The 25598-nt window shown below is 43.7% G+C and overlaps 1 protein-coding gene across 6 annotated transcripts in view; it reads right to left on the minus strand.

The window, feature by feature from the left end:
- The window catches only part of DZIP1 (DAZ interacting zinc finger protein 1), a 53028-nt gene extending 29444 nt beyond the window's left edge, over nucleotides 1–23584 (minus strand). For 2 of the 6 annotated variants that reach the window (XM_060287766.2, XM_030856897.3), the window contains exons 1-10: nucleotides 23319–23584; nucleotides 22229–22326; nucleotides 21657–21766; nucleotides 20894–21125; nucleotides 20227–20781; nucleotides 14397–14481; nucleotides 11459–11586; nucleotides 8928–9089; nucleotides 6026–6163; nucleotides 4252–4314 (exon numbers count right to left, since the gene is read on the minus strand). In XM_060287766.2, coding sequence (XP_060143749.1) covers nucleotides 4252–4314; nucleotides 6026–6163; nucleotides 8928–9089; nucleotides 11459–11586; nucleotides 14397–14481; nucleotides 20227–20781; nucleotides 20894–20896 — 1134 coding nt within the window. In that variant the 5' untranslated portion in view covers nucleotides 20897–21125; nucleotides 21657–21766; nucleotides 22229–22326; nucleotides 23319–23584. Of the gene's footprint in view, nucleotides 1–4251; nucleotides 4315–6025; nucleotides 6164–8927; nucleotides 9090–11458; nucleotides 11587–14396; nucleotides 14482–20226; nucleotides 20782–20893; nucleotides 21126–21656; nucleotides 21871–22228; nucleotides 22327–23318 lie in introns of all 6 variants that reach the window. The other 4 variants (XM_030856898.3, XM_060287763.2, XM_060287765.2 and 1 more) reach the window with 4 other exon arrangements.
- Between the last annotated feature and the right edge of the window lie 2014 nt (nucleotides 23585–25598).

A 25598-nucleotide genomic window follows, 5' to 3' on the forward strand; every position in this document is an offset into this window, starting at 1 on the left:
GAAATGAAGGAAGAAGCACGCAGCTTCTGAACAAGCAAAACCAACAGACAAGGGAGCAGCGTAGCCTGGCGGTGGCACAAAACCTCCACGCTCCCAGCACGTGGGGTGAGGGGCCTCACTCACAAGCAGGTCAGGCCTCTCCTTCCTCCAAACCACTGGCAGTCGGTCTTCCTCTCTATGACCACCCACAGTGGCCAAGTGTAAACCTCTACAACTTATACTGTACACTGTATTCCAGCCAGAAGGCGACTTACGTTCCCACAAGAGGCTTAAAGGAACGAGGACTAAAATCACCCCCAATTAAGAAGGAGGCCTGAATTCTGTCCCTAAACCCCAATGCTCTAAGAACACCCTGAAGAATAAAAATAGAACTTCAAACTGTAAGAGCCGTGGTTCAAACCATGGATCCAAAGCACAATTGTCGGGGGTTTGCTGGTGTTCTTACTGTTGTTTCCAAACTCTGCATGTTCCAGACTTACCTACTGAAGCAGGCCTTCAGCGGGGAGAGCTGGACACCTGTATTTTGGAAGAGCCTCGGGTCATTCTGAAGGATGTCCCTGGTTAGGAACTACTGCCTTACAGCATCTCGAAGGAAAGATTCAACATTCTTAGAGAAAAGCAACTCCTCTAAGTTGTCACTGGCCGTTCCCCTCCTCACCTGGCTAAGTGCCTAAAGCATGAAAGGTGAGTAAGGCAGCAAGGCAGAGGTTAAGAGGACCTGCTTCAAATATCACGTCACACCGATACACACCTCTTTCCACCCTGTTCTTCTGAACTGTACCATCAGCATCTCCCCATCCACACACAAAAAGGCTGTGTGATCCCCTTGTTGGCCACCTATCGACCTTCTGCATTCCTTCAGCAAATGTTTAACAAGCACCAACCGCATTTTAGACACGTTATCGGATGCTGAGAATACAACAGAGGAGAAAACAGAGCCCCTCCCTCACAGGGCTAGTGATCTGGTTGAAGAGACAGACAATAAACAAGTAAACAAAGTATTTAAAACAGTGCTGAGAGCCACACTTGTGAAGCGCTGAGGATAATAACGGGAGGGGACCACCTCCCTGGATGGAGTGGTCTTGGGGTGACTTCAGGTCTCTTGAAGGAGGAGAATGAAGGCAAGAGAGATGCTCTCCTACTGGCCTTGAAGACGTCACAGCCAGCCTGTGAACGGCGGAGCCGGGGGTCTCCCTCCCATGGCTAACCGTAAGGAACTGCACATCGCCAATCATCTGAACGGGCTTGGGAGGGGCCCCGGAGCCCCAGATGAGACCACAGCGCAGCTGACACCTTGAATGCAGCTTGTGAGACCCCGAGCAGACAACCCAGCCAAGCCGTGCCTGGACTCCTATCCCATGGAAACTGGGAGATAATAAATCTGTGGTAATTTGCTACACAACAGAGAAAACCAAATCAGAGGGGAAGGAGACAGCCACATAAAGAACAAGTGGAAACAGTACGGAGGGTCCTTAAAAACTAAAAATAGAATTACCGTATGATGCAGCAATCCCACTACCGGGCATATACCCTGAGAAAACCATAATTCAAAAAGACACATGCACCCCAATGTTCATTGCAGCACTATTTACAATAGCCAGGTCATGGAAGCAACCTAAATGCCCATCAACAGATGAATGGATAAAGAAGATGTGGTACATATATACAATGGAATATTACTCAGCCATAAAAAGGAACGAAATTGGGTCATTTGTAGAGATGTGGATGGACCTAGAGACTGTCATACAGAGTGAAGTAAGTCAGAAAGAGAAAAACAAATATCATATATTAATGCATATATATGGAACCTAGAAAAAATGGTACAGATGAACCGGTTTGCAGGGCAGAAATTGAGACACAGATGTAAAGAATAAACGTATGGACACCAAGGGGGGAAAGAGGCAGGGGTGGGGGTGGTGTGATGAATTGGGTGATTGGGATTGACATGTATACACTGATGTGTATAAAACTGATGACTAATAAGAATCTGCTGTATAAAAAAAAATTAAATTAAATTAAAAAAATTTTTTTTTTTTAAAAAAGTGGAAGGACCTCCCAGCAGCGAAAACAAATGTAAAAGGAGAAAAAGGCCACACGTTCTACAAATTACCAGAAGGCCACCGTAGCTAAAGAGAGTCGGTTCAGAGAGAGGTTCAGGATGAGGCCACGGTGGTGGCCGACAGCCAGATTATTTCGGCTGCTCTGCAGAGAGCAGATTACACGAGCAAAAGGCTGGAATTGGGAAGCCAGTTACTGGGCCCTCTCGGAAATGGTGGGAGCTCAGCGGAGGGTGGAAGCAACAGAAATGTCCAGAAGAACATGTATATGAGATACTCGGCAGGACCTGCTGATAGCGTGGAACTGGGGGCTGAGGGAGTGCATCTGAGTGGACTAGGGTACCATCAGCCAAAAGCAAGACACCTCTGGGGACAAATCCAAGAGCTTCACTTTGGACACGCTACATGTAAGAAGCAGTGGAGATGTCAAGTACAGAGCTGGCTACTTCGTCTGGAGCTCAGAAGGGTGGCTTAGACTGGAGAAAGAAACATGGGCGTTATATCTACACACAGCCCAGACACTACTCCCCTTTAACAAGCTCTCTGTCCAATTCCTGGAGCACCAGAACTATGAGAAATACATTTCTGTTGCTTATGAGCCACCCAGTCTACGTTGTTTGCCCAAAAGGGGATACAAAGGGCTACAAAACACATACAATTTAAAGTGAAAAAATCAACAGATGTTTTCCTGTCTTAAAATCCCAAATAAATCTACTTTACATTTTTTACACTATTGTAAAAGCATTTTTTTTTTTTTGTGGTACGCGGGCCTCTCACTGTTGTAGCCTCTCCCGCTGCGGAGCACAGGCTCCGGGCGCGCAGGCTCAGCGGCCATGGCTCACGGGCCCAGCCGCTCCGCGGCATGTGGGATCTTCCCGGACCAGGGCACGAACCCGCGTCCCCTGCATCGGCAGGCGGACTCTCAACCACTGCGCCATCAGGGAAGCCCTGTAAAAAGCATTTTAACACTTAAATTTCTGATGTACTCAGCGGAAAAGGAATAGGTGTTACAATTCATTTTTGTTTTCATTAAAATGACTTTAATGTGAACAATCCTTCTTTTTATAGGCAGACCTCAGAGATACTGTGTGTTCAGTTCCAGATCACAGCAGTAAAGCGAATCACGTGAATTTTTTGGTTTCCTAGTGCATACAAAAGTTACGTTTACACTACACTGTGGTCTATTAAGTGTGCAATAGCGTTATGTCTTAAAATAAACAATGTATATGTCTTAATTTAAAATACTTTATTGCAGGCTTCCCTGGTGGCTCAGTAGTTAAGAATCCACCTGCCAATGCAGGGGACACGGGTTTGAGCCCTGGTCCGGGAAGATCCCACATGTCACGGAGCAACTAAGCCCACGCACCACAACTACTGAGCCTACACTCTAGAGCCCGCGAGCCACAACTACTGAGCCTGTGTGCCACAACTACTGAAGCCCATGTGCCTAGAGCTGGTGCTCAACAAGAGAAGCCACCGCAATGAGAAGCCTGCACACCGCAACCAAGAGTAGCCCCTGCTTGCCGCAACTAGAGAAAAGCCCACGTGCAGCAACAAAGACCCAACACAGCCAAAGAGAAAATAAATAAAAATTAAAAACAAAAAACTTTATTGCTAAAAAATGCATCATCTGACAATGCAGGGTTGCCACAAACCTTCAATTTGTAAAAAACGCAATTATCTGCAAAGTGCAATAAAATAAGGTGTGCCTGTATTCAACACTTATTTAGACTGCCACTCTGTAATGTTTAAAAATTAGAAACATGTATTCAACAATGGAGAAATGATTAAATAACTGATGATACAGCCATGAGATCATCATGGAGCCATTAAAAAATCATGATTTTGAATAATATTTTAAAACACAGGAAACTGTTTATGATATATTAAATGAAAAATGTATAAAGTTATAGATATAAAGCAAAATTCAAAATCTGTGAGACATATTATATGCATGGGTTTCTATACTTATAGAAACGCAACATTTACAGCATAGGAAAAAGATTGAAAGAAATTATAACAAAGCAGTAACACTGGTTATCTATGGTATTGGAATGATGAGTAATTTTAATTTTTGTTATATATTTCTCCACAAATGTCTTAAGTGGATAAACATTACCTTTATTATAGAGAAAAGCAAATATTCTTTTCAGAAAGACCCACTTTTTATAGGTCGTTGGTTTCTTAATCTTACCCGGCTCTTCTCTTTCTTGTGTTCTTGATGAAGAGCCTGAACTCGAGCTGTCCACTTGCTTTCCTACAAAATTAGTAAAACAAGAGTAATTTAGTGTAACTGTAACAATGACATCTACTCCAAACGGAAGCTTCCTTTTTAGTGAGTACCTATGAAACCCAACCACCTATTTGGTAAAATTTTAGCAGGCATTTAAAAAAGTAAATAAATACAGTCAAAAATGTTTAAACACACTTGCACTTGGTTTTAATCTTATACTCTGAGGCAAGGTTCAGCAACCATTTTCTGTTAAGGGGTTAATAGAAAATATATTAGACTCTGGGGGCCAGATGACTCAGTCACTACCACTAGGTAGGAGAACAGCCATAAGTAATATGTAAATGAAGTCATAGACGGTACATAATAGTATGGCTGTGTTCCAATAAAACTTAATTTAAAAAAACAGGTGCTAGTTTGTTAACCTCAGAAGCTAAAAGGAAACATCAACGTTTCTGGGTCCATAGGTTCTGAACTGATAGAGCTCACAGGAAGGAGACAAAAGAAATTTAGGTGGGACCTGAGGATTTCATAACTGGGTCCTTCAACTACTGAGACAGCAGCCTGCTGGGAGCAAATGCCAACAGTTCAGTTCAGGACCCAATTCCTGGTCCCCTACCGCATACCAGGCACCTCGCTGGGCAGCCGCTGGCAGGCTGGGAGAGAACTAAGAGACAGGACCTGCTTGCCCTGCCCGGAAGAACGGTGGACATACAATGGAGGGTTCCCACATAATGTGCACGTGATCAGGTCCAGCTTGGAGGACTGTGGCAGTGCAATAACCCAGAACTCCTGGAGGACTCTCCAGAAGACATGCCATCCCAGCTGAATAAGTGTCAGGGCCTGAAAACTGGAAGGTGCATAACAAAGAAAGCTGAAAAAGCAAAATCAGATTGCCTCGTCCTGGGAACCAGGAGCTCTTTGGGGCTACTGGGGCGTCAAGGTAAAGGCAAGAATGGTGGGAGATGGCAGGACCAGATGCCCAGGGACTCTGAATGCTGGCTAAGGGTCCTAGACTTTGTTCTGTGAAAGATGGGGAGCCATTGAAGGATTTTAGACAGGATGGTGACATGATCACCCTGGCTATAACACGAAAGGTAGATTGAGGGGAGAGAGGCAAGACAAGAAGCAGTGGCAGTAGTCCATGTTCAAAAACACATTTACCTTTTAAAATGACATAATATTGCTTTCTGAAAAAATCCTCAATCCATAAGCTTTAATCTCTATGTTTCCTGGCTAAAAAAAAAAAAAAAGTTCCCCTAAATCAGCGTGATCAAAATAGCCAGGACAAAGGCTGTCCTGATTACTGAGGTCCACTTCCAAATGATTGTAATTTATTTGATAAATGTAAAAGACCATCAGTTTGCCAAGGCGGCCATATATTTAAGCTCTAAAACGTCAGGGCTTCAATATGCCTTTCTATGCCTTTTGAAAGGGGGTCTACATCTGAAATATGAAAAATAACTACTAAGGTAATATGAACCAATTCAAATAGATATTAGTCAAGGAAAAACTAAACAACTTTGCCAACTGTTCTGTATCCACATCTATTAGTCAATCAGTAAGTATCGAATGAACACCTATTCTGAATTACACATGTGTTAGGAGATAAGGAGAAAAGAATCAGTCACCTTCATCGTCACTGAAAGAGGCACTTTTTTGTAGATGGTGCTTACTGTAAATTACCTCACCAAGAAAGATCAGGTCTCTGCTGAAGTAGTCACCCACTTTTACATACCTGACTATCAAGAAGTTGCATCACATTTTGGAAATCCTGGGGATGCTGAGGACGTTCTTCTTTAAGCTCATGTGCATCTTTTAATGTGCCTATGTTACACTTGATCTGCATATTGGACTTCTGGATTTCTGACAATTGCTACAAAATAAAATTCAGAATCACTGGTAGAGATGTTCACACTTTTATACGACTGACACAGAGAACAAAATTGGGGAGCACCTGACTATCCTCCTGGACGTTCACCGGGCCTCTCCTGCTTCTCATTCCCAGTGGTTTTCCCGTTTCATTACCTCCAACAAAAGAACGTGCACTGGGAGAGAAAGGGAAAGGAAAACCTAAACTTTCTAATCTCAGATAATCGATCTTTAAAACTTTAATGGGCAGGCAACAGTGCCAGAAACAGAGGAACTGGGTGCAGCTGATTCTCAGGATGTGAGGAGGCCAGCATCTTCCAGGGACCACTAGGGACATAAGGTTTTAATGTTACCCTTTGCTTATAGGTTATTCCCAAAGTTACTGGCAGTAAATACCCTCAGAAGGTAATATGTTAACTTCAAAAACAAAAGGATGGGGGAGCATTGTCCCCTACCGCTTAAGTCTGGGCTGCACAAGGTGACTTCCTTCCAAAGAGCACAGTATGGAATGGGGGGCAGTGGGGTGGGGAGAAACCTGACAAATACTACCTCAGCCAGGTGATCAAGGTCAACACCAACAGTCATAAACCATGTAGATGGTATGTACCCTTGAAATGACGTGTGAAAATTGTACTTTATCTCTGAGGACTTCTTCCCCAAAACCCATAAACCCTGTCGAACCATGAGAAGAATATCAGGTAAATTCCAACAGAGGGGCATCCTACAATATACCTGAAAAGTACACCTTAAAACTGTCAAGGTCATCAAAAACAAGCCTGAGCCTAGAGAAACAACTAAATGTACTTAGGTATCCTGGATAGGACCCTAGGGCAGAAAAAGGATGTTAGGTAAAAGCAAAAGAAATCTGAATGAAGTATGGACTTTAGTTAATACTAATGTACCAGTATTGGCTCATTAATTGTAACAAATGTATGATACCAATTTAAGACGTTAGTAATGTGGAAAACTGTGTACAGGGTTAGGAGAGGGGTATTTATATGGAACTTTCTGTACTATTTGTTCAGTAAACCTAAAACTATTCCAAAAAATAGTCTATTATTAATAATAATTTTTAAAACGCTCTATAGCCAAAGTGGGCAAACCACCCAAATGTCCATCGAATAATGGATCAATAAAATGTGGTGTATCGATACAATGAAATATCATTCGGCAATTAAAAAAATATATTGATACATACTACAGTGTGGATGAATCTTGAAAACATTATACTAAGTGAAAAGAAGCCACTCACAAAAGATCACATTTTATATGATTTAATTTATATGAACTGTCCAGCACAGGCAGATGCATAGAGACAGAAAGTAGACCTGTGGTTGCCAGGGGTGGGAGGGAGTGCCAGTGGGTACAAGGCTTCTCCTTTGGGTGATGAAATGTTCTAAAATGACTGTGATGATGGTTGCATAACTCTGTGAACATAGTAAAAACCACTGAACTGTACAGTTTAAGTGGGTGAATTGTATGATATGTAAACATCTCAAAAAAGCCATTTGAAGAAAATAGATGGGGCTTCTCTAGTGGTACAGTGGTTAAGAATCTGCCTGCCAATGCAGGGGACATGGGTTCGAGCCATTTCCCCTTCACCAGTTGTTAACCTCGTGCCACATTTGCTTTGTAAAGACGTGACAGCGGCTGGCAAACTTTTTCTGTAAAGAGCCAGATAGTATTTGACTTTGGGAGACACGGAAGATCTTGGTCATAACCTCTCAACTCCATGGCTCCAGCACAAAAGCTCCAGAGACAAAGTGTGGAGGAAAGAGTATGGCTGTGTTCCAAAAAACCTTCACTTGTGGACACTGAAAGGTAAACTTCATATCATTTTCACGTGTCGTGAAATATTTCTTCTTTTGACTTTTTCAACCACTTAAAAGTGTAAAAAGCTCTCTTAGCTTGAGAGCCATACAAAATCAGGTGGTTTGTCAGGTCTGGGTCACAGGTCATAGTTTGCCCATCCCTGTGAGAGGGTTCAGGCCGTTTTAGAGAAGGATCTTAGCAGTATTCCAAAACTATCCCTCTATTTTAGTTTATAAACATGTTGGCCCCTAGAGGGAGCTCCAGACTCTTCCCTTGCCTCCTTTGCTTCACTGTGACCTGGGCTGCTCCCACGGGGAAGTGGAGGTTGCCTTTAGCGACATCCAGCTCACTCAAACCTGCTAGGACTGGGGTGAGGAAGGGGCCTGGCAAAGGCTCTCCCTCTGTCTTTCTGGGTCAGCTTCCTTCTCCCACATTGGCAATCTCTGTCAGTCTTTCTGGAAAGTTCCTTTGGAAAGCTCTAAAACTCAGGGAGGGAGTTATTGTTTGGGGCTATCTAAACCTAACCAGCTAAGAAAGAGGGACCTTCTTCTCTGATCCATCTAAAATGTACCAAGTGTCCTGCACTGGGGTTTGGGGTCAAAGCTCCCACTCTCAAGGAAACGACTCTTCTGACTTGCTGTCTCTTCCGTACGCCTTGAGCTCCCAAGACTCTCAGGGAGGAGCGGTGTCTGGGCCACGGCACAACAAAGGAACTTCTGGATCCATGGGCCACACTGCCACTCTAATGCCACCTCTCAAGGCCACAACTCTAACATTGCTAGGAAGACTCCGAGGTTTAATACTTACCTATTTTCAACGTTTTTTGTGGGTATTTTCGGGTGGAGCCACGTGGCTTGTGGGATCTTAGTTCCCCAACCAGTGATCAAACCTGTGCCCCCAGCATGGGAAGCTCAGAGTCCTAACCACTGGACCACCAGGGAACTCCCAATACTTACATATTCTAACGCTGAATTCTTAGAAGTTAGTTCTTTAAACTCCTTCATAAACATTTCCTTGACTTTTTCCATTTCATCAGCTAGTTTCTCCTTTTCTTCTTCCTTCCATCTATCAAATAACTTCAGAAATTCTTCCTCTTTTGTTTTCTGCATTTCATATTCCTGAAATTGATTTAATACATGGCTTTCAAAGCTCTGGTATGAAGCAAGTATGCAGAAATGTAAATAAACAGACATAGTTTCACCTCAGATGGGTCAGCTAGACTTGCAAATTTCAGTTAGGCTTCTTCTGTTTGTCTTGGTTGCAAAAACACTGCATATAATGGCAGGTCTGTGCACAATGATTTTTCTAAACCAAAGGCAGCACACAGCATCCTTTTGTCCTTACATTCCTTAAAGCACAAACACAGAGGCCCAAAGTCTCAAAAGTTCTATGATCTGTGAACTTGTAGAGTAGGCATGCAATCATATGTAAAATGTAAACATACTTTAAAAGTCTATTGAGAAGAACCTTTCTTGATACCATACCAATTTGGGTAGCGTGGCCCCATCTCACCCTTAATAAACACAAATACATTTTTATATAAGCTAAATTCAAGGTCTGGTCCGATCAGCCTTTGATTTCCGGATGACCTTCTGTTGTGTATTTTTATTCTCCTAATTGGGGACCTGAACTACACTACAAATATACTCCACCTAACAAACATACAGAACACCGCACCCAACAACAGCAGAATATACATTCTTGTTAAATGCACATGGAAGATTCACCAGGATAGACTATATGTTAGGCCTTAAAATGATGTTCAATTTTAAAAGGTTGATATCATGCAAAGTATCTCCTCTAACCACAACAGAATGAGGCCAGAAATCACTAACAAAAGGAAAACTGGAAAATTCACAAATGTATGAAAATTAAACAATATACTCTTAAACAGCCAATGGGTCAAAGAAAACCTCACTAGGGAAATTCAAAAATACTTTAGGATGAATAAAAATTAAAGCACAACGTACCAAAAAAGGGAAGCAGACAAATCAGTGCTCAGAGGGAAATTTATAACTGTAAGCACCTACATTAAAAACGGAAGGGGCTTCCCTGGTGGCGCAGTGGTTGAGAGTCCGCCTGCTGATGCAGGGGACACGGGTTCGTGCCCCGGTCCGGGAAGATCCCACATGCCGCGGAGCGGCTGGGCCCATGAGCCATGGCCGTTGAGCCTGTGTGTCTGGAGCCTGTGCTCCGCAACGGGAGAGGCCACAACAGTGAGAGGCCCGCGTACCGCAAAAAAAAAAAAAAAAGGAAGTTCTCAAGTGACAAAAAAAGGTCATTACATAATGATAAAGAGGTCAATTCATCAAGAAACTATAACAACTGTAAATATATATGCATGAAGCATTGGAGCACCTAAAATATATAAAGCAAATACCAACAGAATGAGAAGGAGAAATAAACAACAATACAATAATAGTAGGGGGATTTTAATACCCCACTCTCAACAATGGGTAATCCAGACAGAAAATCAATAAGGAAACACAGGAGTTGAACAATACTATAGACGAAATGGACCTAAAAGGGATATGCAGAACATCCTACCCAATAACAGCAGAATACACATCCATCTCAAGTACATACAGAATATCCTCCAGGATAGATCATATATTAGGTCATAAAACAAGTATTAACAAATTCAGGAAGACTCACTTTATATCAAGTATTTTTTCTGACCACAATGTTATGAAACTAGAAAACAGTAACAGAAGGAAATATTGAAATTCACAAATAACTGGAAATTAAACACACATTCCTGAACGACTAACGGATCAAAGGAAAAATCAAAAGGGGAATCAAAAACATCTTGAGACAAATAAAATGGAAACACAACATAACGAAACTTATGGGATGCATTAAAAGCAGCTCTAAAAGGAAAGTTTATAGCTATAAACGCCTACATGAAGAACAAAGATAGATCTCAAATAAGCAACCTAACATTAAACCTCAAAGAACCAGAAAAAAAGAACAAACTAAGTCCCAATTAGCAGAAGGAAGGAAATGATAAAGGTTAGAGCAGAAATAAATGAAACACAGGATAAGAAGACAATAGAAAAGATTTAAAAAACTAAGAGTTGATTTTTTGAAAAGATAAACAAAATTGACAAACCTTTAGCTAGACTAATAAAGAAAAGAAAGAGGACTCAAATAAATGAAATTATACATGAAAGAGGAGACATTACAACTGATACTACAGAATTACAAAGGATCATGATAGCCTACTATGAACAATTGCATGCCAACCAATTGGACAATCTAGAAGAAATAAATTCCTAGAGACATGCAACCTACCAAGATTGAATCATGAAGAAAGAGAAAATCTGAACAGATGAATAATGAGTAAGGAGATTGAATCAGTAATCAAAAAACTCCCAAAAAAGAAAAGCTCAGGACCAGACGGTTTCACTAGTGAATTCTACCAAACATTTACAAGGAATTAACCCCAATCCTTCCCAACATATAAGTGTTTCTGAATTTAGCATACCTTAGAGAATCTGACTACATGGGCATGCTGTGCAGCCTCTAGCTGAGACCTGGTGAGCTGCAGCTGCTCCTTCAACATGTCGATCTCATTCTGGAGCTTGTCAGTCTGTGCCCTTGTCTTATACTCTGCTGCAACAGAAATACCTCGTTAAAATACCATCTCTTAGAAAACCTATCTGAAAACTTTTGGGGTACATCCTACCGATAAGACAAAGACAAAGGAAACTGCTTTTTCTTGGGATATTACTTTTTTCATGCCGCATGAGCCAACTTTTACTCTCTACTATTCAATATTTATTTTCAGTCCTTCATATTATTGAGCGCTGAATTATTTTTAGCAGATTCTTTCAGCCACTAGATTGAGGTTGGATTATCCTACATAGATAGGGTGAGAGCCCGTTCAGGGAGCAAAAACGGTACAAGGAATAATCCTGGGCTCTTCTTCAAGATGCCTGTCTCAGTCAGAGAAGGGAAGCAAAAGCTTCCACGGCAGGTACCACAGTATTGAAATCTCTACGGTCACCATCCTTCTGGCTCCCACCGAACTCTCCTGAGAACCTCATCTGTGCTAAGATAAGCAGAGGCTGGCATTCAAAATGCAAACTTGGGCCATAACCCATCCATGGGGCAAAAACGAACTACTGAAAAGTCGTTAAAGGGAGCAACAAGTGAAGGGAAGAATACTTATGTACATGTACTTACATGCAGATGTACACATGACTGAATGGATATACATGTGTCTGTGAGTGTAGACATGAAAGGTATGGAAACCAAGGTAGAAAGTCAGAATCTCAAAGATGACCTGAAGAAATAATACTCATTTCAGAGTCTGAAATACTCTCTGAAACGAGTATGCGATAGAATAAGATACTGAAACAGAAGAGAAAGAAGGTCAGTTTCACACTGAAGAATGGTAGGTTAATTAAAATACTTAATCTTCCCAATTTCTCCAATACATTGCTAAATTGTATCAGCGGTCCATGGCTTATAAGTGGAATTTTATGCTGTTCGTATTGTTTATGCAAAGTTTAGCTGTTTCCTGAATAAATCTATTTATCTGAAATAGGCAGGAATGGAAACAAACTGGCCCAAAAGGGAGGGGAAAGCAGGCACTGAGTAACAAGCTAGAAGTACACACGTCTAGATACCGAGAACATTTAAGATTGTAATGAGAACTTCTGTGGATTACTGTGGCAATCAGCAGAATGCTTTGATCTGCTCATGGAGAAACAGACCTTGCATTCTTTGCTCCTGAGAACATTTAAATTAGTAGGAAACCTGGTTCCATGGTAAGCCTCCCATCTCCTGCTTCTTCAATTTCCCCCTCGATACACTGGTTAATTCACACTGGCACCCAAACACATCTTAGTATCTCCCACCTCAAACAAGACAAAAATTTCCCCTTGGTCTCATATTTCCCTCCAGGCACTGCCTCCTGTCCCAGCTTTCCTTCCCAGCAAACGTTACTGAAATAAATGTCTGTAATGGACATGACCACTTCCTTGCCTGATTCCCAGCTCACTCCAATCCAGCTTTCATCCCCAATAATTCACTGAATTATGTCACATGTCAAGGTCACCAACAGTCACTGTGACAATAATGGTCAATTCTAGGTCTTCCTCTTCCTCTGTGCCACAAGATCATTCGGTGTAACTGTCTCCTTCTTGAAACACTCATGCCCCTTGGTTTCCATGACAACACACTTCCCAGACTCCCTCCTGCCTCCATCACTGTGATTTCTCACTCCCTCAGGGGCTCCTCCTGAACTCCTAGTGTGGGGCTGGCCCTAGCCATCTTCTCTTCTCTAAGTGATCTCATCCAGCCCAGTTCTGCTAACGACTCCCAGGTTTTATCTCCAGCCTGGGCCTTCACTTTGACCTCCAGACCCTCAGCATCTCCACTTGCATGGCAACTGTACGTGTGACTTAGTTGTACCCGCGGCCAACACAAATTCTCCATTCTCCTTCCTCCCTCAATCTATCTGCTCCACTCCTGGTCTGTCCCTCAGGAAACGTGACAGCCATTCACCCAAATGTATAGGACAAAAGCCCAGGATCATCTTTGCTTCATCTCTTGCTCTCATGTTGAGTCACATCTCTGTGGCCTCTGCGTTCAGAATAAACCTTCTCCGTCTCCACTTCTCCCACCTTCCCTGGTGCCGCCCTGGTCCAGTTGCCATCTTCTCTCACCTGGGCTATCATGCAGCCTCCTCACCTTCCCAGCTGCTTCCACCTCTGCCCCTACAGTCTGTTCCCCAACTGCAGCTAGAGGGGTCATTTTAAGGTACAGATCAGATCATGTCCCCGCAACTTAAAATCCTCCAGTGGCTTCCCATTACGCTTATTAAGTCACCCACATGCCCACCCAGGGCGTTCAAGGCCCTATGTGACCTAGTCCCTCCTAACCCACCACTGCCTGGCTCACCCTGCTCCACCAACCTTCTATCTGTTCCCCAAACATGCCGTGCCCTGCCTTTTCCTCACACACCCTCACAGTGCGAGTTCCCCTTGCCCGGGATATACATTTCCCAAATTTCCTGCAGGCTGGGACCCCAGCACCATTCTGGTTTCTGATCAAATAGCGCCTCCTTAATGAAGAGTCACTAGGAGTCACTCTCCATCCCATTCTCCTACTTTATGTTCTTCATTGCACTTGCCACCATTTGAAAAGAATCATTCATTCATTTGTTTAAATGTGAATCCTCCATCCCTCCCATTAGGGTGTAAGAGAGCCAGACAGGGTCTGTCTTGCTTATGATGGTATCCCCGAGCCCTAAGGCAGTGCATGGCACACAGTAGGGGCTCAATACTAACTGAGTGAACAAGGACCATGACGCTTTCTTTTAAAAGGACTGAGAGATGCTTTGGACCATGTCTCACTGAAAAAAGAAAAAGGCACCAGAAAGAGAACAGATCTTTGAGGTAGCGCTCACGACTTACCAAGATGAGAATCTTCAGGGTGGCGGCGCTGAATATGACTTTGTAGAAAAGCTTGGTTCATAAAGGCCTTGTCACAAAAACGGCACTGAAAAGGAGAGAGCAACAAATCCAAGTGTCTGTAACAAGTGCCCTTCCACCTAATTTGAATTAAAATTTGGGTCCCTGAAGCATTATCTCTTGGGGGATTTCCCCCAAATGTTACCACCCTGGCAGGTGATACTGAAAGCATAACTAAAAAGACATACAAGACCAGGGTGTTCTTCCCAAACTGAACACAGGACAGTGAAAGCCATCTCTTGACAGTTAAAGTAGCCCATCTTGGTGGTTTTGGGAACCCCTGATGCTGCCCCTGTTAAGACTGGTGGTTCACAGCCCGCCAGCATCAACTTGTTCATGACACTCCAGTCATGCCAGCCTCTTCCTGTCCCTCAAGCAAGCCAGCTTCAGACCCTTTGCATTGGCTGGTTCCCTGCCTGAATCTTCCCCAGACCTTCCCATTCAAGGTGTCATTTACAGAGCATCTTCCACGCTCGGGCTGAGCTGCACGTCCTCAGCAAATCTTCCTGCATGAGCCTCCTGACAGGCACTGTCCCATCACACTGTCTTGTTTTCATCATTGTACATCTCACCAGTTAATATTTTCAGGTTTATTTACTTCACTTGCTTATTGTCTCCTGCCTAATCCCTCTAGGTTCTAGCATGTCAGCTTCCTGAGAGCATGAACTCTTTTCTCTCTTATTCATAGCTTTATCTCTACAGACCAGCATTAAAAAATCATTGAGCACATGCTTAGAAATATTTGGCCTCCTAAAATGAATTTACTGGGGAAAAAAAAAAATCAATCCTACCTGTATCTCTATTCTCTACTTTAACACAATTTTTAAGCAAAAAATTCAACTTGTTTCATCTATATCCTCCCCCCTGGATTACTCTGAAGTAAGTCCTGGATACTGTATATTTCATTTGTCAATATTTCAGAATCTATCTCCAAAAGGACTTTCTTTTAACACAATCATAATATTATCCCACCTTTTAAAATGTGAAAATTTCTTATTTATCAACAAATATCCAACCGTTTGTTTATTTTTTCCCCAATAATTCACACATTGTCTTAGAAAACATTTTTGCAGTTTGTTGTGAATCAGGATACAAATAAGGTCATATCCTGCAACTGGTTGTTTTGTCTCTTAATTCTGTTTTTGTCTATAGGCTGAGCCTCCAAGCTCCTTTTCCTTATAATTCTTTTGCTGAAGACACTGAACATTTGTCCTGCAGCGTTACTCAGTCTGGATTTTGCTGTTTCATCTCTATTGTGCTATTTACATGTTCTCCTATTCAGCTTTTGCCTTACTCTTAATCAGTATAATTGCATCAGAAAACTTTAGGTTCTAACTTCCCAGAAAATTAACATGATGGCATATTTCTCAGCATTACATTTCAGAGGATCTTTACAGCATCTTTTACGACTTCTCTGCTCATGAGGACTGTTCTGGTTTCCTCACAACAGTTTAGGGACTGCCCACACTGGCTCGGGTGTAAGTGTGGCACTTGGGCTACACACAGCACTGGAGAAAGGAAAGGAAGAGGAAACACGGAAGTGTAACTTTTAATCTCTCAAAATAGAAAATACGTATTTTAACTACTGCAATAATACAGAAGACTCATGAGCTCAGGGTAAGAAGGGGCTCATACTCCAAAAAGAAAAGACTGACATTTTGACTACATCAACATGAGAAACTTCTACGACAAAAATACCAAAACAAAGTTAATAGACTTCTGGTTTCTGGATCTGCATGTAAGGAGCTTGAAAATCGCCACTCCATCCTAACAACAAGGAAAAAGCCGAACAGGCTGAAAAATCCACAACTCTTCTTGGATCTGTAAGAGAGGGGAGGATACAGGGCAAACCACTGCCCCTGAGTGTGCTTTTCAACATTGCACTTTAAGTCCTTGCTAATGTAATAAGGCAAGAAAAAAATTAAAAGATATACAGACTGGGAAGGAAGACACAGAACTGTCTTTGTTTGCAGATGACATAATCGTCTGTGTAAAAAATCCAAAAGGACTGCCAAAAAACTCCTGGAACTAATAACCAGGTATAGCAAAGTTGCAGGATACGAGGTTAATATACAAAAGTCAACTGCTTTCCTATATACCAGTAATGAACAAGTGGAATCTGAAATTAAAAATGTAATAACATTTACATTAGCACCCCCCAAAATGAAATACTTAGGTCTGTTGATAATGGGGCAAGCTATGCATGTGTAGGGGCAGGAGATATATGGAAACTTTTTGTACCTTCCCCTCAATGAAACTAAAATTGCTCTAAAAGAAAAAAACTTAAGTTCACACAAAAACCTGCAAGTGAATGTTTATAGCAGCATTATTCATAAGAGCCAGATACGGGTTCCAGGCAAGATATTCTACAAAAGTAAAAGGTTAACAGACTCTGATTCATGTACACCATGGAATACTAGTCAGTTTTTAAAAAATGAATGGATTAGTGAAACCTGAAACAACTGGTCTATCAGGCCCCAAAGCCAAAACTATCTGATCTACCATCACTGGGATTAAAACATACTTTATAATAGATCTTACAGTAATTAGAAACTTAATAAAAGTCAGATCATTCTTCACTATGAAAAACAGCAGGAGGTTCAGGAATCCTACTTATTGCACAAAGATTCTGCCTTAGAAATAATAAAGTTCCCTTTCAGGGTAAGAAGGTGGGAAGGAATTCTACATCATGTAGAATCAAATTTCTCCATTAATAAGATAATTATAAAACTTTAAAAAATGCTGTAAAAACTTTATCCTATAACCCTTTGCATTTTCTTAAAAAAATAGTTTTAAATATATGATAAATATGTTTGATATACAGATGAATGATATAAACTGCTTTTTCAAAGGAGTTCCCTTAAAGCATCTTTAGGACAGAAAGTGACATAATGAATTAAGAAAAATTAGGTACTATGAACTATTCATAGAAAGGAATCTGATACTCTTTCCATGACAACCTCAGGGATATAATATGTCAAATTATGTTCAGTGTACTTGGTTTCAGAATGTTGGCTACATGTAGGTTGTATGCTATGTAAAACATGTAAATGTCTTAATACCACTTCTATCCAAAATCATTAAAAATTTAAAAATACTTAGTGTAATGGAATTAACACAAGAACTCAGGGTTCCTTTACCTAAATGAGTAGGATAGAGGTTTTTGATTCCTCCAGATGTTTTTTAAGACCTCTCAAAGACAATGACGGAGAATAGGAGATAAAGATTTTCACTATGCCCACTAAGAGCTAGGCCCTGTTACATCACTATCTTTAAAAATTTCCACGGCAACCACTTTATCCATGAAGAAATCAAAGCTCAGGAAAGTTAAGTTGCAGCCTTATTGGTTGCACAGTTTGACCCATGTCTCTCTGACAGCAAAATGCATGCTTTTTCTACTCCCCAACACTCATCTCCAACTCCAAGGGGCTCAATAATTGGAACAAGGGACAGAAATTCACTGACAGATTCCAAAATCTATCTGTGTTGCTGAAGTGTGGGGAGGAATCTGAGTCTTCCAGCTGTGAAAATGAAAGGTCTTCTTAGAGTCTAAGTCCTATTATAATCCACTGGAATTTTTTAATTTTTAAAGTTTTAAAAATAATTTGATAGCCAGATCACTGGTACACACTGGCCTTTACACATGGCCATCAAACTTCCCCGGCTGTTGGAGGTTTCTATTTAAATAAAAATTCACACTGCAGACTAAAGTCAAATAACTATTTAAACAAAATCAATTGACTTCCCATAAATTTTACTATAGGCCAAATATCCCTAGCTTACAAATCTGTAACAAAGGTTATAACACCGTGGAATCCCTGCTAGCTTACATCCCAACTATTCTTAGCAGCAGTCTTTGACTACCCCTCCCTGAAACACTGATTCTCACAGCAGCTCAGCACTGTGACCTCTGGCCTTCTGGTCTGAGGGTTCATAAAGAGATAGGTCACAGGTAGCCACAGCTCACTACAGGGAAGCCACTGCAGAAATCAACATCCACTTGTTGCAAGCTATTTACTGAGCTTTCCTCGTGCTATACCTGCATTATCTCACGGGATTCTCAGAGCAACCCTACTACTAATGTTCTCATTTTCCAGATGAGGAAACTGAGGTTTAGAAGTTAAAAGACTTGCACAGAGGAATAGGTGGAATTCAAACCCAGGTAGTCTAACTCCGGAGTTGTCACCCTAAAAGCTCTCACTGCTCAAGAACTCCATAAAGAGACAATGGCAAGTCACTTAATAGAGGGCAGAGTATACGTGTACTACACTAAGTAGGAAAAGGTGGTGTGGTCATTCCTATCTCTTCTTGGCCACACCTGGGCACACCGTACAGCTACCACCGCCATTCAGAGTCTGAGTGGCCAAGAGTTGGCAGGTGTCACTCATTTGATAAAAGTGAGCCATTACTTTTTTAATCCTCATATTATCATTCGCATTTGAAAATCTTTACTTACGAACAGCTATTTTTATGATAACCAAAAGAACGCAAACAAAGTTTATAAACATACAATTTTTATGTTACAGGTTTTAATGTTTCACTGAATAATACCAAAGCCAGGTAAGCTTTCTTTAATGTTTTAAACAGAACCTATTCTATCCATTTTACGATAATGACATTTAAAGAGCCATCTCAGCACTATTTATAAATATTTAGTTTTTAAATAGCATTTATGAAACATATAGGCAATTAGCAACATCAGGTATCATTGGATGACTATACCTAAAGGTTGTATACCCAAGGCTGAACATTAAGACTTTCTAACAGCATTCTTTCCCAACTGTTCACCTAGTTTAAGTACACTTCTCTCAAGGCTCCTGTTGGGTCAGTCTTAAGCACTATTAACCTCACTGTTTTCTGAGCCCTACACCCAGTTCTCCACATTCACTCCTGCTTTGGCTCCACCATTACCTAAATCCACTGAGGCCTTTTAAGTCCTATTTAGTCAAAATGACTGGAATGTAGGGGTGTGAAATCAATCTTGTCAGTCTATTGCTTACTTTGATATCTTCATCAAACATCCTTTGCTTCTTCTACCTAACCAATAAAAAAGATAAATATGCTGATTTCTGTTACACACAAAAATGACAATATTTATCTTGGGTTCAATGTCTAACCCCTAACAGTTGGGAGATTAAGAACAAAAAGGCAAAATTTAAAACATTTTTAAGTAGCATTGTTATATCAGCAAGTATTCTCCTGCTTAGGAAATAGACACATTGAAATACTTAAGAGTCTGCGACTCACTGCCAAATGGTTCAAAGGTAATAGTATGAAACAGAGACAGAGAAAATAAAGCCAATGTGGCAAATGTTAATAATTGGTGTAAGGAAGTTTTTGCACTGATTTGTAATCTTTCTGTAAATTTAAAAATATTTCAAAATTTAAAAATGAGGAAAAAAAATCCACAAATTTAAGCATTCCATATCATTTGGGGCCGCAGCTCAACAGCAATTTGTACCTGGTTTATTTTTCATTACACCGATTAGGAGGAAGAAACAGTTTCTTAAACAACCAGCTTTTAGATAATTCAATAAAGCACCGCAGTCAACGTTACTTAATTATTAACCCTATGTTAGTCTACACAAGGTAATGAACCACGTTATCTGTTGGTTAAAATTACTCTTTCGCTTAAATATATGCTGTTTCTTCTAATTTAGAGTACAAATCAAAAAAAAAAAAAAAAAAAGGCAGTGCTGTAGGAAAGGACTCTCAATATCCCAGCCAGTAGGAATTGAGGGTTTTATTGGGTAATCACAAGGCAGCTTCTCACCTGGTAATAGCTGGCTTTGGCCTCAATCATCAGCTGCTGGGTGGAGATCAACTTTTTCCTGCGTTTACACTCTTCCTTGAGTAACTTGATCTCGCCGGCCTGCTTGGTGAGGAGCTTCTTGCTCTGCTCGCACTCGGCCAGGCTCAGGCGCAGCCGCTCCTCCAGGTTGTGCAGCTGCGAGGTGAGGAACTCCTGCGAGTGCAGCAGGTACTCGATGGTGAGCTGCGCCAGGCGGATGAGCTTCAGCAGCACCGGGTCCACCCCAGACTGGCAGTGCGGGCACTTCTCGTCCTCCAGCTTGCAGAAGGTGATGTTCATGATGTTCTCCTGCAGCGTGAGCACGTCCACGGCGCCTGCCACCTTGTCCACGTCGATGGCGCTCAGCCGCCGCCAGTCCACGTTCTCCAGCCGCGGGCGGAACTGGAAGAAGGGCAGGGGGCCCGAAGCCGCGCTGGCGGGGCCGCAGGCCATGGCGGCCCCGCCCGCCGCGGCGGCTTCGGAGGCGGGTCTCTCCAGGCTGTTGGCGAGCGGGTAGTAGACGTGCTTCTGAAAGGGCTGCGGGAAGGAGAGAGAATGGGGGAGGCGGAGGGGGCTGGGAGTTCCGTGGAGTCCCCGCCGCCCCAGCCCGGCATCGGCAGGCGGGCATCCCCGGCTTGCCGCCTCTTACCATGCTTGGAAGCAAATCCGCCGCCTCTGCCGGCTTCGGAGGAGGGGGTAGTCCCGTCTACCCGGCCCGGGCCGCCACCGCCCCACCCCTCGGAGCGGGGAGAAGGCCGGGTCCCGGCGGCGGCGGCGGCCTAAGGCCTGGGCGTCTAGGCCGTTGTTATGGCAGCGCCACGGGCGCGGACCTGGAGCAAAGTGCGAGCCGGCCAGCGCGCGGTCAGCGTGCGCCCAGGGCCCTGCGGGGCCAAAGAAGAACTCGTCGTGAGCCAGCCGAGGACACACCGGTCCACCTCGAGAGGGCACACTTCCTGAGCGCCGGCTCGCGGGGCACCACCTTGCAAGTCTAGGCGCGGGGAGCCACATCCTAGCTGCCAGCCTCTGATCCTCGCCTTAGGTTTTTGAGATTAGAAAGAACCATTCATCCTCCTCTTTCACGCACAACTCAGAAAACGTGAAGCAACAAATCTATGTAAAATTAAATGGGATGGAGGGGGGCCTACTGCAAAAGGGCACGAAGACACTTTGGGGTATAATAAAAAAATGTTCTCTATTTTGATTGTCTTGTTGATTACCCGGGCATATACATTTTTCCAAACTCACTGAATGGGTTGGCCACCTAGATATAACATTCGGATAGAATTTCAAACCAAAGAACTTCCCCAAATATGTAATACCTTACTTGTCTTTCCAAAAGGATACTTTTTTTCAAAATGTGAAGATAAAGACAATTATATGGAGGGGGAACTTTACAGGGCCCTGGTATTTACCTTACAAACTTGTGTGGCAGCTGCATTCAGTTTTCTGGAGAGGCTGAACTATTTCTAGCAGCAACTCGTAGACCTCAGGCCTCTCATTCTCGAGGTCTTCTGGGAGCTGCCTGTGGTTACCATAGAGATGGATGAACTGAGGAAAAGCCAGCCATTCCTCAGTCCACCGGGGAGTCCCTGCTTGGACCAACCATCAGGAAAATTTTTGTCTCTCCTAACACCCAAAGAACAGAAGAAACGAAAATACAGTTCAGAGTAACTGGAAGCAAACTTGTAATGTCAAACATTTCTAGCCCTTTCTAGACACTGAGAACTAGAAATAAGCCCACAGGAAAGCATCCAGAAACTAAGCACACACTTCATTAGACTTCATAGAAGCCGTGCATCCAAATAATTTTGAACGGGATTTTGAAAGAAAAAGAGCTATTATCGATTAACTACAGCCAGCATGACAGTCTTAAAGATCTAGCTTCAAAGTCTGATTCTTCCATTTACTTGCTGCCTGACCTACAAGTTACGGCAGCCCTAGGCTTCAGTTTCCCAGTCTGTGAAATAGACGTCAGGATACCGACCTGGCAGGTCTATGTACCCTGGACTCCATCCACTGGGCTGCAGGATCAGCGGGAACAAGGGCCGTGGTCTCTCTTGCTCACCGTTATATCCCCAGCACCTGGCATAGATCAGGCACGGAGAGGCGCGTTAAGAATTTGCCAAAAGGACAAGTGGATAAAGAATGATCCAAATGAGGGGCTTCCCCCGTGGCTCAGTGGTTAAGAATCCACTTGCCAATGCAGGGGACACGGGTTCGAGCCCTGGTCCGGGAAGATCCCACGTGCCCGTGCGCCACAACTACTGAGCCTGTGCTCTAGAGCCCGTGGGCCACAATTACTGGGCCTGCATGCTGCAACTATTGAAGCCTGAGTGCCTAGAGCCCGTGCTCCCCAACAAGAGAAGCCACCGCAATGAGAAGCCCGCGCACCACAAGGAAGACCAGCCCCTGCGGGCCGCAACTAGAGAAAGCCCAGGGGCAGCAACAAAGACCCAGACAAAAATAAATTAATTAAATAAATTAAAAAAAAAAAAACGATCCGAATGAATTAGGCGCTTAGGAAACGTCAGCTCCTGACCCCTGTTCCCTCACATTTCCTGTGCCCCCGGGCTCTGGGTCCAAGCCCTTGAAACTTGGGGGTCTATCCGCGCGCTCCCACTGCATTCTGGGGAGGAGGCGCGCGGGGCTCGAGGCGCCCATCTCCGTTCGCCGCCACCACTCCGCCCGGCCGCGAGCGCCGCGCCGCTGGCCACCTTCGCCCCTCCGCTGAATCTGAGTCGCAAGATGGCCGGAACAGGAAAGAAGGGGCACGCTTTCCCGTTCCCTCTGCAGGGCCCCCAGCCGGGCGCAGCGCCTCCCGCCCCAGGCGCACCATGGGGACGACCGCCGAACCCACAAAGACAAAGGCCGGGGAACGCAGGCTCCAGTGGGGTCCCGGCGCCGCCCCTTAGAAGGCAAGCAAACGGGGGAGTGGGGGGCTGCGGCAGCCAGGCCAGCGGGGTCTGCAGCGCCTCGGCTCGCAGCGGGAAAAGAGGAAGGAGGGCCCGGCTTCGCGGGCACCCAGAGGCCCCGGCCTCCCCTGGGCGCCTGGCGCATCCCTGACCTCGACTCACCCCAGCTGCGCGCTTCTGGGCGGGCGCCGGGCGCTGCAGGCGGACAGGGGCGAAGCTGCGGACGCAGGCTCCAGGGGCGCTGCTAGCGCGGGCGGGCCTGTGGAGGCCGAGGAGCAGCCGGGAGGGAAGCGGCGGGCCAGCTCCTTCTTCCAGGACGCAGAGTGAGGCCTGTCTGTTCTGGGCAAGTTGTGGCGAGGCTAACCGCCTGGCGCCTCTCCAGGCCCTCCCAGATTCCCGGCCACGGGCGCCTCGGGATCCCCCACCCCCCTCCCGCCCCCTCCCATCTGCGATCTCCCTCCGGCCTCTTCTCTCTGCTTCCCGGCTCCTCCGGCAGCTGGGCGGGACCGTGCGCGTCTAGACCGCCGCGCGAAAATGCGCTCCGCCAATCCCGCTGTTGGTGCAGACACGTGGTGCCTGGGCGCGCTCTGTTGCTGGCGTGGGATGCTCGCCCCAGGAAGACTTTTCAAAGAGAAACCAGATTTACTCCTACCCTGCGGTTAGCCTAACGCCCAGCTATCTAATTTCCCATAGAGGCAGGGGCGTTTTGTGAATTCCTTCTAAGAGATGCATTTTAATCGCAGAAGTCTGCAGATGCAAGAGACCTTATAGGGCTATCTCATGCAGCCTTGCGCTTGAGTGACGGGGAAAACAGGATTAAAGACCATGTGCCGAAGCACACAAGGATTTAAATCCATCTAGATTCCGTGTCTCTTTTGGTTATGCCCATTTTAGGACGAAAGTCGTGGATCTCTGTTGGCAGAAAGTTTGTCGGTGGGGGAGAGGGGACGTCCGGGGTCAAGAGTAAGGTAACTGTTTTTTAACCTAAAACTGGAACACACGGTCTAACAATGGGGCAAAATTCCATATAATGCGTAATCCAGAAAGTATGCACATATTTTCACAACCACGAGGTTGACCCAGATTGAGAAATTTGAGTGCATCTTTTGCAAAATCTTACTGTCTGTTGTAGCAAAATAGTTCTTCACTTAGAAAGGAGTAACTTCAGAATTTTTGTTGGATGATGTGTTACTGTAAAATGCCTTTCCTTGTGTTTCTCTTTGACTGAATTAACTTTATCGGCTACTTTATTTAGCACAAGGCATCAAAAATAGTAATAGCTCAAAAAGTATTTATGTTGAATTCCTTTCTTGTTTTAGTTTTTAATTAAAATCATAAGACCTAGGACAACCTTAACAGGTTTTTAAAAATTTGTCCAATTTCAATTTAATGCTTAAATTGGAAAGATCCAGGATCCCATAAAACTGCTCTAAAGTAGTGTGGGTAAGGATTTCTAGATAGAAATTTCAGGCAATGTGAGGGAGGTGTGGCCACTGCTTTGCAAAATCTATATAGTCTGTAGCCCTTTGTGGTGTGTGTGTGCGTGCCTTAGAGGAATTACTTAATTAACATTATTTGATAATACACCATTTGTGTTACCAGTATGCCACATATGCAGAATTGGAAGAAATAAGATGAACCAGTTGACCTTGGCATTGGCATAACAGCAATCATACATTCTTTTTTTTTTTTTAATTTTATTTATTTATTTATTTATTTTTGGCTGTGTTGGGTCTTCGTTGCGGTGCACGGGCTTTCTCTCGTTGCGGTGAGCGGGGGCTACTCTGTTGCAGTGCATGGGCTTCTCATTGTCGAGGCTTCTCTTGTTGCGGAGCACGGGCTCTAGGCACTCGGGCTTCAGTAGCTGTGGCATGTGGGCTCAGTAGTTGTGGCTTGCGGGCTCTAGAGCTCAGGCTCCGTAGTTGTGGAGCACAAGCTTAGTTGCTCCGCGGCATGTGGGATCTTCCCGGACCAGGGCTCGAACCTGTGTCCCTTGCATTGGTAGGCAGATTCTTAACCACTGGGCCACCAGGGAAGCGCAATCATACATTCTTGACCCTTTCAAACCTTTTATACCAGTTATCACAGCTGAGCAGGGTGTTGCTGTGGTAATTTAAAAATTTAAAGTTATTTAGGTATCTGTCTCCTGCATCAGACTATGAGAACCTGATGTGTTCTAGCACACTGAGCACATAGTAAGTGCTCAAATAAGTATGTGGTTTTGAAGACAGAAATGATCCTAAAAAAGGAAAATAGAAATATTGGTTACTATTGATCATTTTGTGTAGTTAGTAAATTAAAGTGTTATATCTGAATTTATTTCAAATTTTTGTTTTCATTTCTCCTGTTTGAAAACAGCAAGTGTGACAAAAGGAAAATTACATTGAGGCAGGCAGTTGGGGATGGTGGCTAGCATGGTATCTATTTATTATTAAACATTAC

The sequence above is a fragment of the Globicephala melas genome, chromosome 18 (genome assembly GCF_963455315.2).
Source record: "Globicephala melas chromosome 18, mGloMel1.2, whole genome shotgun sequence".
NCBI classification, from domain to species: Eukaryota; Metazoa; Chordata; class Mammalia; order Artiodactyla; family Delphinidae; genus Globicephala; species Globicephala melas.